This window comes from Hemiscyllium ocellatum, chromosome 3 (genome assembly GCF_020745735.1).
Source record: "Hemiscyllium ocellatum isolate sHemOce1 chromosome 3, sHemOce1.pat.X.cur, whole genome shotgun sequence".
Lineage (NCBI taxonomy): Eukaryota > Metazoa > Chordata > Chondrichthyes > Orectolobiformes > Hemiscylliidae > Hemiscyllium > Hemiscyllium ocellatum.
The window spans coordinates 8,922,332-8,937,066 of NC_083403.1; the positions used below are offsets into that span (position 1 = coordinate 8,922,332).

Genomic DNA, 14,735 nt, shown 5'->3' on the forward strand with positions numbered 1-14,735 from the left:
TGGCATTCGGGGACAGTTTAGTAATTGGATGCAAAAATAGCTTGATGGTAGGAGACAGAGAATGGTGGTGAAGGGTTGTTTTTCAGATTGGAGGCTTGTGTTTCACTGAGATTGGTGCTGTTGTTGTTTGTCATTTATATAAATGCTTTGGATGAGAATTTAGGAAACATTGTTAGTGAATTTGTGAATGACACCAAAGTTGGTGGTGTAATGGACAGTGACAAAAGTTAACTAAGATTACAAAGGGATCCTGTTCAGTTGGTTCAATGGGCCAAGGATTGACAGATGAAGTTTAATGTGGATGAGTGGGATGTATTGCATTTTGGTAAAATGAACGAGGGCAGGACTTATACAGGGTCTTGGGGAGTGATGATGAACAGGGAGACGTAAGGGTTCATGTTCATAGTTCTTTGAAAGTTGAGTCACATATAGACAGGGTAGTAAAGAAGGCATTTAGCACGCTTGCTTCATTGCTCAAATCATTGATTATAGAAGCTGTTACGCCATGTTGAGATTGTACAGAATATTGGTGAGGACACTTTTAGAGTATTATGTACTGTTCTAGTCATCCTATATCGGAAGGATACTATTAAATTGGAGTGGGTTCTGAAAATGTTTGCAATTATTTTTCTGGAACTGCAGGTTTTGAATTATATGGAGAGGGTGAAAAGGCTGGGGCCCCTTTCACTGGAGCATAGGAGGTTGAGGGATGACCTAATAGAGGTTTATGAAGTAATGAGGAGCATACGTAAGTCAAACAGCAAAAGTATTTTCCCTAGGGTGGGGGAGTTCAAAACTATGGGGCGCATTTTTAAGGTGAGAGGAGAAAGATTTAAAAGTGTTCCGAAGGCAAATTTTTCACACGGAAGGTGGTTTGTATGTGGAATGAACTGCCAGAGGAAGTGGTAGATGCTGGTACACTTTCAACATTTAAGATGTTGAATAGGAAGGGTTTAGAGGGATATGGGCCAAATGCAGGTAAATGGGACTGGTTTAGTTTGGCAAAGTTGGTCAGCATGGACAAGTTGGACTGAAGTATCTATTTCCATACAGTATGACTTGATGATTCTTTAAGTCTGCATGGGTTATAAACAGTCACCTAACTCTTCTAATCCCATTTTTTAGTCCATGGCCTTATATGCTTTGGCATGATCAGTACTCAACTACATATTTCTTAAATGTTATGAGGATATCTGCTTCTATCACACTCACATGCACAGCTAACTAGGTAAGTTCAGGATAGAATTAGATTGAGACATTTTTGTAAGTTTTTTGAATCGCAAAGAATAGTGGTAGCCAGAGAATTGGGAAATTTTAAAAACGAACAAAGGTTGACCAAAAAGAAAGAGTTAGAAAATAAACTTTGAGGGTAAACTTGCAAGTGGTGTGGAAAGCAAGAACTTTTTTAAATATGGGGAAAAAAATGAAGACAAGCCGATGTGAACATAGTTAATATTGAAGTTGGGAAAATTATAATCGGGATACAGGCAATGGCAGATGATTCCTGAAGAAGTGCTCATGCCCGAAACGTCGATTCCTCTGCTCCTTGGATGCTGCCTGACCTGCTGTGCTTTTCCAGCAACACACTTTCAGATTTGATTAAATACTATGCTTCAGTTTTCACAGTAGACAATACTAATTACATTCTAAAATTACTAACAATTCAGGGCAAATGGAAGAGAAGAAATAGATATAATAACTATCACTAAGAAAAGGTGCTCAGAAAACTAATGGAGCTAAGGACCAGTAAGTCCCCAGGACTTGATGGGATGCATCTTAATAAATTAAAGGAAGTAATTGCAGAGATAGTAATCTTCCAGGAATCTTTAGATTTTGGAAAAGTTACTGAGGTTAAAGCCAAAGCAGTGGATGTAATATATTTGGATTTTTAGGTGTTTGATACCACACAATCAGCTATTTAATGTGATAAGAGCCCATTGTGTTTCAAGTATTGTATGAACGTGGATAGAGGATTGGCTGATGAATAGAAGATATTCAGATGGGAAAAGGGGAACATTTTCAACCTGCAACCACTCGAATTCTGCAGATATCAGAGATGGAGCCACAATTATTTGGAATTTCCCAAATGAATGTACAATAGCCAAGTTTCTGGATGACACAAAAATGGGTGGGAAGGTAAATGGTAAGGAATGACAGAATCATAGAATCCCTAGAGTGGAAGTAGGCCATTTGGCCCATCAAATCCACAATGATCCTCTAAAGAGCATCCCACCCAGATCCATCCCCCTGCCCTAGCCCTGTCACATTGCTTTTCCTATGACTAATCCAACTAAACTACACATTCCTGAACACTATGCACAATTTAGAATTGTCAAACCACCTACCCTGCACATATTTGGACCCAAGTACCCAGAGGAAGCCTATGCAGACATGGGGAGAATGTGAAAACTCTACATAGATAGTTGCCCGAGGATGAAATCAAACTGGGTTTCTGGTGCTGTGAGGCAGCAGTGCTAACCACTGTGCTGTCTCAAACAAACTACAGATTGATACAGATAGAATAAGCATGTGTAGAAACTTACAGATGTAATATAATATGAGAAAATGTGAGACAATGCAGCATGGCAGGATGAATAGTGGAGATGAATATTATTTAAATGGAGAAAAACTGCAGAAAGCTGTGACATAGGCGGATCTGGGAGTCTTCAATCATGAATCACAAAAATCTAGCATCCAAGCTCAAAAGGTAATGCAGAACGCAAAAGGAATGTTTGCCCTTATTTCAAAGAGAATGGAATACAGGTTTTGCTGAACCCCGACATGGTACTAATCAGACCACTGTTGAAAGACTGTGAACGGTTTTAGGCCCCTTATATCAGGAAAGATATACTAGTTTAGGGTGTAGGTTTGCTCACTGAGCTGTAGGATTGATATCCAGACGTTCCCATTACCTGGCTAGGTAACATCATCAGTGGCGACCTCCAAGTGAAGCGAAGCTGTTGTCTCCTGCTTTCTATTTATATGTTTGTCCTGGATGGGGTTCATGGGTTTGTGGTGATGTCATTTCCTGTTTGTTTTCTGAGGGGTTGATAGATGGTATCTAGATCTATGTGTTTGTTTATGGCGTTGTGGTTGGCCAGGTCTCTAGGCATTCTCTGGCATGTCTTTGCATAGCCTGTCCCAGGATAGATGTGTTGTCCCAATCAAAATGGTGGGTTTTTTTCCTCCGTGTGTAGGGCTACGAGGGAGAGAGGGTCGTGTCTTTTTGTGGCTAACTGGTGTTTGTGTATCCTGGTGGCTAACTTTCTTCCTGTTTGTCCCACGTAGTGTTTGTGGCAGTCCTTGCATGGAATTTTGTAGACGACATTGGTTTTGTCCATTTCGAGTGGGACAACACATCTATCCTGGGAAAGGCTAAGCAAAGACATGCCAGAGAATTACTAGAGGCCTGGCACGCCAACCACAATGCCATAAACAAACACATAGATCTAGATACCATCTATCAACCCCTCAGAAAACGAACAGGAAATGACATCACCACAAACCCTACGAACCCTATCCAGGACAAACATATAAATAGAAAGCAGGAGACAACAGCTTCACTTCACTTGGAGGTCACCACTGATGATGTTACCTAGCCAGGTAATGAAACGTCTGGATATCAAACCTACAGCTCAGTGAGCAAACCTACACCCTAAACCTCAACCTGAGCTACAAACCTTCACAAACCTTGCAAAAAAGATATACTGGTGTTGGAGGCAGTCAAAGTAAGGTTCAAAGACAAAAGTAGAAATTGTTGAAAATGCTTAGCAGATCTAGCAGCATCTGTGGAGAGAAATCAGAGTTAACCTTTCAGATCAAGTGACCCTTCCTCAGAACTGGTTGTAGCTAGGAAAATGTGGGTTTATATGGAGAGGATAGGATGGAGGGAACGGGGCAAGAGTAAATGATAGGTGGTGGTAGAACCCAAAGAGAGAGAAGAGCAGTTGGATAGACAAAGAAGGTTCACAAGGTTGATTCCAGGCATAGAGGTACTATCTAATGAGTAGAGGTTGAGGACATTGGGCTTGTACCCATTCGAATATAGAAGATTGATGGCAACATTATTGAAACATATAGGATTCTGAGGGAACTTGACAGGGTGGGTATGGAAAAATTGTTTCCCCTGGTGGGAAAGTCTAGGATAGGAGGACACAATCTCAGGAAGAGGTTGCATATTGAAGACAGAGATGAATAATTTCTTCTCTTAGAGGATAGAGAATCGATGGAATTCTTTACCACAGTAAGGTGTAGAGATTAGGTTGTTAAGTACATTCAAGGCTAAGTCGAACAATTTTTAATCAGTAAGGAAACCAAAAGTCATGGTGAAAAGGCAGGAAAGTGGAGGTCAGGGTTATCAAATCAGCTGCAATCACATTGAAAGGTGGAGCAGATTTGATGTACCGAGAGGCCCATATCTCCTCCTGTATCTTATGGTCCCTGTCCATGTCACACAATGACACTATGCCAATCTTGCTAATCTACTAATACAAATGTTGCTGGTTTTTTGAGAGGCTTATCATTGCCTTTAATGACTGGCGTTGCAGCTAGGCATTATAACAGTGATCTGACACTATTTAATGACAAGCTGATAAGGAGGAATTCTGTATTCGAGAGAAGACCGCAGATCCGTGCCATTAACTCAGTTGGCTGACAGAACAGTATGAAGGGCTCTGGTCCGAAACGTCGAATTTCCTGTTCCTTGGATGCTGCCTGACCTGCTGTGCTTTGACCAGCAACACATTTTCAGCTCAGAACAGTATGATACCAGCAGTGTGGGTTCAATTCCCATCAACTGTTTGAGGTTACCATGAAGGACTCTCCTTCTCAACCTTTTCCCTGGCCTGAGGTCTGGTGATCCTCAGGTTAAATCGCCACCAGTCACTTCTCTCTAATGAGAGAGCAACCCCTGTGATCTGTTAAGATTATGGCAACGCAACAAGACCTGATCCATCTAAGCTGTGCAGTCATGTAACACTTTACTAAGTGCCATACAATTATTTATTGCATTATCTTGTGCCAAAGCTAATGTGATTCATTCACTTACCAGCTGCTTGCTGCAACTAATCTCACTAGTGAGATGCACTTGTGCCTTTCAGCAGCATGTATGGAAGAAACAACCAATGGAGGAGTAACAGGCAGTGGAAAAATGAGTGACAGTGTATTTTTGTGAGCATTGCTGAGGGACTGGTGCGTAGAGACGTCAAGGAACACTGAGGGTGGACCTTAGTAGTACTGTCAAAAAGATGAGAAAAGTTCCCATATCTACTGCCTGACAAGGTATAGGGGAATGATGGGGCCTGCTTCCATTGAAGCAGCATCTAATCTATGAATAGCACCAACTTCAGGATGGAATCCATATCTACCACCACTTGAGTGCCAGCTGCAAAAACAATAGACATCAAAACCTGGCAATGCACACAAGTAGTGCATACTTTGTGAGCAGACAAAGCTTCTGTAAAATAGCGAACAATCAGGAATATTTTAAGTCTGAATGTAAACTTCAAAATATGGAAACTGAGGACTACAGTGATTTAGTCAGGTGGTGATGCTGCTTTTCGACATACATTCGAGGACTTAGAAGGGCAAGTGGATAATGATACTTAATACATAATTATGAGACAATTATGGAATCTACAGAAGAAATAGGATTGTCTGAAAATATTTCATCCAAGAGGGTAATTCAGGTTAGTACAGCTCAAATAGAAAAAAATGAATTAGTCAATTGTGGTGGCTGCTTGTGTTTGATACCTTAAAAAATAAACCTGTAAAGACATTTCTAAGCTTGAGTAATGTACATCATTACATGCTGAAATGGATGGGAAGATTCGTCTCCCAATGTCCATGTCCCTCCACAGAAGTCTGCTACAACCAGTGGGCCAGATATACAGGACATAAATTGAGGCTTTGATAAGTTGTGGAATGATGCTTAAAGGGACGATGGTGGATAGACAATGTCAAACATTTAAAGACTGGATTGAGGAACTGCACTCACACAAAACCTATCTGGTTTACAAATAAAACAGGAAAGGTGGCCCAGCCCTGGTGAGCAAACGAAATATGGGATAATATTGGATCTGAGAAAAAGGCTTACATATTGATCAAACAGGCAGCAGACCTGAGGAGTAGAAGCAGTTTAGATTTCAGCAATGAAGGGCAATATGATTGATTAAGAGAGAGAAAATAGAGTACAGGAATAAATTTGCAGGAAACATGATTGGAAAAGCTTTATATATGTGTGAAGAAGAAATAAAATAAGGTAAATGTAGGGCCCATACACTGAGAGGAAATAGCAGAGCAATAAGTATGTACTTGGGCTCTGTCTTCACAATGGAGACTTAAATAATATCCCAAAAATGTCAGGGAATGCAGGGTCTGGTGAGAGGCAGGAACTGAAGAAAATCAACAATAGTGGAGAGAATGTGTTAGGGAGATTGATGGGTCTAAAGGCTGATAAATCCCTAGGGGCTGATGATCTACATCCAGTGTATTTAAGGAAGTGAACTAAGAAGTAACGGTTGCATGTGTCAAGATTTAATGAACTCTGGAACCGTTCTTATGGAAGGGAAATCAGTTCTGTAACTCTATGATTTAAAGGAATGAGGTATAGAGAAATCAGGGAATTATAAAGCAGTTGCCAGAGATAGGAAACCAAGTTAGTAGGATGCCATTTGGGGAGGGAAGGGATAAGATGGCGGCATGGGGGTGGTGGGGAAATGGGTTTCAGTGAGTGTAGAGGAGGAATCTGGTTGGAACCGAAGTTGAGGGATGGGGTGAGGTGCAACGGGTCCAATCAAATAGGTGGGTATTTTGGTCATATCTGATGTCCAGTCCAGCAGGAGATTACGGATGGGTGTCAGGTTGGGTCAAGAGAAAAGGAGAAGGTTGAGTTAGGTTGGGTGTTGGGTTAGACATGTGTTGGGTCCAGAGAAGGTGGTCATATCATGATGGCTTTGTTAAGGTTGGGAATCTGCCAAAGGTGGGCTATATGTGTGTCTGGTTCAGCAGTAGGGGTTTGCTCCAGTCCACTGTATGGGTGAGGCAGGGTGGGGATGTGAGTGGGGATGGTGGTGTTGGTGGTTTGCCCGCAGTATCATGTCAGAATCTTGGGGAGATTGTAGTTAGGTATATGTGATGTATGTATATGGCCAATTTAATCATACTGAGGAGTCACACAATGTATTTAATAGTCTTAACGATTCCTGAGTAAATATTTTATCTCAAAGCATAGCTTTTGATCTGTATCAACAAACTGTCTTCACCATTTTGCCACACTTAACTAACTTCATTTTCTCACTTATCTCTTCCATAGTCACTCTTCTGTGCTATTGTCTTTCCCATTTCCTGCCACTTCCTCCTTGTTATTCCATATTTTCATCCCAAATCATTGCTACTACCACTCATGCCAATTCCATAGCATGTCAATCCATCCTTCTCCTGCTATCACTTACACACATTCCCATCCCCTTTGTAGAACATTGGCAAAGGAGAGAGGTCCCTTCTTGGATCAATCCCACTGCAAAGTGAATGCAAACATTTCTGTGCTGATGAAAAGAAAGATATTGCATGTCAACATTTCTGCCCAAGCTTTTGAAAACAATCAATTCATTCTTCTTAACCGTCAGTAAAAGTTTGCATATTTTCACGGACTAATAGATTTGCCCTAGAACAGCAACAAATAAGTGTTGGCAGCCAAACGTGTATCCTGCATTCCAGTCCTCCTCACACCATATGTACCAAGCAACGCCCACCAAATCAATCTATCAATGGAGCTGCCCCTTAAACTAATCAGCCAAAACCACCTGAGCAGACAACAAATAGCACATTATCATTATAAATGTTTTTTTCATAGTCACATTTATGAAATCTTTCAATTTCTAGGTGACAATGACTAAAGGTGTTCCAAATTTGATAAATGCAATTCAAATGATCCACAATGTGTCAAGATATTACAATACCTCCCAACAAATGACTGCACTATTTATTAAGGTATGTATATTAACCTGCTTGTGAATTCAATTTCTGTATCTATATGCATTTGGTTAATTCTCCTGTTACTTTATGTTCTCAAATTTAGGTCACAAACCAAATGGTTACAGCCTGTAAGGAATATATTACTGAGGATGGTAATGCTCGTGTGTGGGACCAGGATTCTGAAATTATTATTAAAAAAATGGAGGTATTACCCATTGTACTGTTCATTCTAATTCAGAACTTTATATTTTGGATGATTGCATTAACTGCCACACATTGGTAGGAGAGTACTTCGTAATTTAAATTGGACTGTGCCCATGTCATTTTTTCTCCTGTGAACTGTAATGGATCTATGTTATCTCTGCCATAAGACTTTATAGTTTCTTCTAAAGAAAATAATACAGAATTCTGATAACTGAAGCACTGAAGGGCACAGCACTTCTGAGCTAGTGCTGTGATGTGGACCTTACCTCAAGCAAGTATTGGTCCCCGATGTCGCATTACTTCTGTTAGCTCCTGTAATATCAGACCTCCACATACATAATGTAGTACTGAAAGATTCAACTGACATTTATTATTGCTTTTGTTGTTTGCATATGTTGTAGTCACAGCACTTCAGTGTGTAACCTAATATTAATCTGCTCAGTTTCATCAGTGTTCCATCATGCTACAAGTGAATCCAGTTAAATTGAGTCTGAAAACATTATATCCTTGTGTCATATGACACAGTGGGTGATATCATGAGCATGTTTTTTAAAGGTTCACTGCATACTTAATGATACATTACACAATATTGCCTTTTTACCAAATAACAAAAAAACTCAATCAGATATATATGACATATGCCATTAATACAAAAATTATATAAACATGTAAAAACAGTCATGATTTAGAGATGAAAGTGTCGGACTGGGGTGTACAAAGTTAAAAATCACACAACACCAGGTTATAGTCCAACAGGTTTATTTGAAACATAGAACATAGAACATTACAGCGCAGTACAGACCCTTCGGCCCTCGATGTTGCGCCGCCCTGTCATACTAATCTGAAGCCCATTCCACCTACACTATTCCATGAACGTCCATATGCCTGTCCAATGACGACTTAAATGCACTTAAACTTGGCGAATCTACTACTGTTGCAGGCGAAGCATTCCATACCCTTACTACTCTCTGAGTAAAGAAACTACCTCTGACATCTGTCTTATACCTATCTCCCCTCACTTTAAAGTTGTGTGCCCTTGTGTTTGCCATCCCCATACTTGGAAAAAGGCTCTCCCTGTCCACCCTATCTAACCCTCTGATTATCTTGTATGTCTCTATTAAGTTACCTCTTAACCTTCTTCTCTTGAATGAAAACAACCTCAAGGCCCTCAACCTTTCCCCGTAAGACATTCCTTCCTTACCAGGCAACATCCTAGTAAATCTCCTTTGCACCCTTTCCAAAGCTTCCACATCCTTCTTATAATGCAGTAACCAGAACTGTACACAATACTCCAAGTGTGGCCGTACCAGAGCTTTGTACAGCTGCAGCATAACCTCCTGTTCATGCAAATCTTTAACCCAACATAGCAAAACAATCAAATAGCATTTGCTGAAGTATTAGTTTGGTGCAAGGTGCAATTTTAACTTCATTTTCATATTTTATCATGGCAGTTTTCTGTACTTAAATGAGTAGGCTACGATATATAATTAGTGATATAAACTGCCTGCATAATGGGAATAACCTTAAAACACACCACTCATTTTAAAGTGATGAATACTTGTACAAAGACATTGTATCTTTTCACGTACTCATTAATCTGTCCTATTTTGCTGGTCTGTTGGGAAATTTTACTTTCTTAAAGGCATTATATCACTGCATTTATATTTATGTACATGAGTCCCTAATTAATTTTGCTTCCAATGATTTACACAATAAAAGTAGATTCACGGGCAAAGCTTTAAAAAAATCAAAGTTTCTCAGTCTCATACTGGAGTTAGCTTGGGAAAACATTTAACTGCTCAGATGAGTAGAAGTACCAAATGGAGTGCTACAATTCAAGAAGCTTTTTAAAAGAAAATTCACGAGATGTGGGCATCACTGGTTGGGCCAACATTTGTTTACTGTCACTGAGGGTAGTTAGCTGTCAGAGGGCTGTTAAATGGGAAATTCGCTAATGCTATTAAGGTGGAGTTAAACTAATACAGCAGGGGGATGGGAACCAAAATTGTAGGATAGGTACAGAAGAGGATGAGAGTAGGGAGTTCCAAAATCAAGTATCTGACACTGTCAAGCTAGAACCTGGATTGAAGTGTGTATACTTCAACGCGAGGAGCATCCGAAATAAAGTGGGTGAACTGGCAGCGTGGGTTGGTACCTGGGGATTTGATGTTGTGGTCATTACGGAGACATGAATAGAGCAGGGACAGGAATGGCTGTTACAGGTTCTGGGATTCAGATGTTTCAGTAAGAACAGAGAAGATGGTAAAAGAGGGGAAGTGTGGCATTGTTGATCACGGACAATATTACAGTTGTATAAAGGATGTTTGGGGACTCGTTAATTCAGGTAGTATGGGCGAGCTTAGAAACAGGAAAGGAGAAGTCACCGTGCTGGGAGTTTTCTGTAGGCCTCCGAATAGTTCCAGAGATGTAGAGGAAAGGATAGCAAAGATGATTCGCGATAGGAGTGAGAGAGGCAGGGTAGTTGTCATGGGGGACTTCAACTATCCAAATATTGACTGGAATCACTACAGCACAAGTATTATAGTTTTTGTCCAGTGTGTGCAGGAGGGCTTGCTGATACAGTATGTAGACAGACCTACAAGGGGCGAAGGCACTTTAGATTTAGTACTGGGTAACAAGCCTGGCCAGGTGTTAGATTTGGAAGTAGGTGAGCACTTTGGAGACAGCGATCACAATTCTGTCAGGTTTACTTTAGTGATGGAAAGGGATAGGTGTACTCCACTGAGCAAGAGTTACAGCTGGGGGAAGAGAAATTATGATGCAATTAGGACAGATTTAGGAAGCGTAGAATGAAGAAGGAAACTGCAGGGGATGAGCACATTAGAAATGTGGAGCTTATTCAAGGAAACACTCCTGTGTGTCCTAGATAAGTATGCACCTGTCAGGCAGGGAGGAAGATATAGAACGTGTGAGCCGTGGTTTGGCCAAAACACTATGTGCCTTCTTAACAACCCTATCAATCTGTGTAGCAACTTTCAGGGATCTGTGTACTTGGACACCAAGATCCCTCTGCTCATCTGCACTCCCAAGAATCTGACCATTAGCCCAGTACTTTGCATTCCGATTACTCCGTCCAAAGTGTATCACCTCACACTTGTCCACATTAAACTCCATTTGCCATGTCTCAGCCCAGCTCTGCATCCTATCTATGTCTCTCTGCAACGTACTACACCTTTTGTCACTATGCACAACTCCACCGACCTTAGTGTCGTCCGCAAATTTACTAACCCACCCTTCTAAGCCCTCATCCAGGTCATTTATAAAAATGACGAACAGCAGTGGTACGCCGCTAGTAACTGGACACCAAGATGAACATGTTCCATCAACTACAACCCTGTTTTCTTTCAGCAAGCCAATTACTGATCCAAACTGCTTTGTCTCCCACAATCCCATTCTACCGCATTTTGTAAAGTAGCCTACTGTGGGGAACCTTATTGAACGCCTTGCTGAAATCCATATACACCATATCAACCTCTTTACTCTCATCTACCTGTTTGGTCACTTTGTCAAAAAATTCAATAAGATTCGTTAGGCACAACCTACCCTTCACAAAACTGTGCTGACTGTCCCTGATCAGATTATTCTTTTGTAGATGGTTATAAATCCTATCTCTTATAACCTTTTCCAACACTTTACCAACAACTGAAGTAAGGCTCACTGGTCTGTAATTACCAGGATTGTCTCTACTACCCTTTTTGAACAAGGGAACCACATTTGCTATCCTCCAGTCCTCAGGCACTATTCCTGTAGACAATGTTGATTTGAAGATCAATGCCAAAGGCTACAATGACCTGATAAAGGAGCAGCGCTCTGAAAGCTAGTGCTTCCAAATCAACCTGTTGGATTATAACCTGGTGTTTTGTGATTTTTAACTAGCTAAAAACTTTGACAAGCGTAACTTCAGTGTAACATCTTGCAGATTTGACAAGACATCTTGGCCATGGGTGGAATCTTCTGAGGCTTGAATAACATGTACTATGGCATGAAGTGTGACAGTTAATGTGAAAAGTCTGACAAGGCGTGTCACTATGCTGTGAGCAGTTCACTGAATCTTTTAAGTATATTCCAGGCATCAAAACAAGATTCTGTCCAGGGAGCTACCAAAGGACCACAAGAACTAGTAATGGCAGTAGGGTATTTGGCCCCTTAACCCTGCTTTGCTATTCAGTAGATCACAGTTGATCTGATATTCCTCATATCTTTTCTGCCCTTCCCCATCACCTTTGATTCCCCTATTTAATTGTACAGAAGGATACTGCCCTCACAGCTGTTTGTGGCAAAGAGTTTCAAAGACTCAACTGTTTGAGAGAAGAAATACCTCCTCATTCCTGTCATAAATTGTTCTGAGACAATAGCCACTGGTTCTAGACTTTCTCGTGAGAGACAGCATTTACCCTGTCAAGCCCTTTTAAAATGTTACACATTTCAATGAGATCATCCCTCATTCTTCTAAATTGCAGTGAGTAGACTCCCAGCCTTTTTAACCTTCGCTCACAGTCCCTCTATGCAAAGGATCATCTGAGTGAATCTTCTCTGAGTTGCCTCCAATAAAGTAATACCTTCCTCAAATGTAGGGACCAAAATTGCTTTCAGTGCTCTAAATATGGTCTTACCTGCACCATGTGTAGTTGCAGTAAGACTTCCCTATTCGTACATTCCAACATCCTTGGGGTAAGGCTAATATTCCATTAGTCTTCCTGATAACCTGCTGCATCTGTGTGCTGGCTCTGTGTGTTTCATGCACAAGTAATCCTTTTGTGTTGCAGCTTTCTGCAGTTTTTCTCCATTTAAATTATATTCTTCAATTGCTCTATCTTCCAAAATGAACGATTCCACATTTTCCCACATTTCCCACATTATACTCCATTCACCAACTTTTTTGCCTATATCTCCCTGTAAATGTTTGTATCTTATTTTCATGGCTAAAGTACATTTGCTTCCTTCCTCCAATTCCTTAATATATATATATAGTTCTGCTCCCAGCTCTGTGGAATCTCACAGGGTGTCAACCTGAAAATAAACTCTTATCCCCTTGTACTTTTCTGCCCATTAGCCTATTCTCTGTCCACCCCAAAATGCTACCTTCAGCACCATGGGTTTTTATCCCATGATTTCACCTTTTGTGAGGTGCCGTGTCGAATGTCTTTTAGAACTCCAATTAGCACACAGACACTGGTTTCTTTCTATTGTTTCTAGTTGAGACTTCCATAAAGAAGGGCTCATGCCCAAAATGTCAATTCTCCTGCTCCTTGGATGCTGCCTGACCTGCTGCGCTTTTCCAGCAACACATTTTCAGCTCACTTCCATAAAAAACTCATATACATTAGCATCCTGAATCTAAATACAGGAAGTTGAGCCCATCTGAGGCTTGAGCTAGTTGTGATAAATTGAGGAGCTCTACTTAAAGAGGTAGTAATAGAAAGGCAATAGGAAACAATCAAGAATCCTATAGATGATCTGCAACAATTGTTCATTCCTGTCCAACGCAGATGTAAATGGGAAACTATGGCTTACAAAGGAAATTAGAAATAGTATTTTAGATCAAGAAGCAGGCATACGAATTGATTGAAGAAAAGGCCTAAGGAAAGAGAGATTTTTAGAACTCAGAAAAGGAGCACAAAGGGATTGATTCAGAATTGCAAAATAGAATATAAAATTAAGCTTACATGGAACATAAAACTGACTGTAAGAACATCAATAGGTATGTAAGTCGATGAAGATCAGTGAAGACAGATGTAAGTCGCTTACAGTTAGAAAAAAATATATAAAGGGGAACAAGGAATGGCTGACCAACTAAGTACACACTTTGGTTCTGAGTTCATAAAAGATGGCACAAATAACACACCAGAAATGTTGGGGAACATCGGGTTTAGTGAGAGGAAGGAACTGAAGGAAATCAGTATTAGTAGAAAAATATATTCCCAAGATCTGATAATCAATAACCCAGAGGACTTAAAATGTGGTTCTAGAAATAGAGGATGGATTGGTGGTCATTATCCAAGATTCTGTAGGCTCTAAAACAGTTCTTACAGATTGGATGGTTGCTAATGTAACCTCTCCATTTCAAAAGGGAGGAGGAGAGAAAACCAGTAACTATGGACCAGTCAGCCAGATGTCACTAATGGGGAAAATACTCCATTCCATGATAAAAGAAGTAATAGCTGAGCACTTAGAAAACAGTGGTAGGATTGGCCAGAGCCAGCATGGATTTATGAAAGGAAAATTATCCTTGACAAATCTGTTGGAATTCCTTGAGGATGTAACTTGTAGTCAATCAGGGGATCAGTGGATGTGGTTTAGTTGGACTTTCGGAAGGCTGTCAACCAAGTCTCATATATAAGGTAAGCATGTAAAATCATATCATATGGGATTGGAGGTAGTGTGTTGAGATGGATAGAAAGCTGGTTGACAGGCAGGAAACAAAGTGTAGGATTAGACACTGGAGGCAGTGACTAGTGTGGTATTGCAGGGGTCAATGTTATGGCCCCAGCTACTCATAGTATATATTAAAAGTTTAGATGAAGGAACCAAATGTT

General features: G+C 40.5%; 1 protein-coding gene across 1 annotated transcript in view; it reads left to right on the forward strand.

Annotated features, from left to right (window-relative positions):
* Positions 1-14,735, forward strand: part of LOC132834399 (dynein axonemal heavy chain 8-like) — a 1,143,262-nt gene that overhangs the window by 182,644 nt on the left and 945,883 nt on the right. The window contains exons 9-10 of the mRNA XM_060853284.1: positions 7,882-7,989; positions 8,078-8,179. Of these exons, the coding sequence (XP_060709267.1) occupies positions 7,882-7,989; positions 8,078-8,179 (210 nt within the window). The remainder of the gene's footprint in view (positions 1-7,881; positions 7,990-8,077; positions 8,180-14,735) is intronic.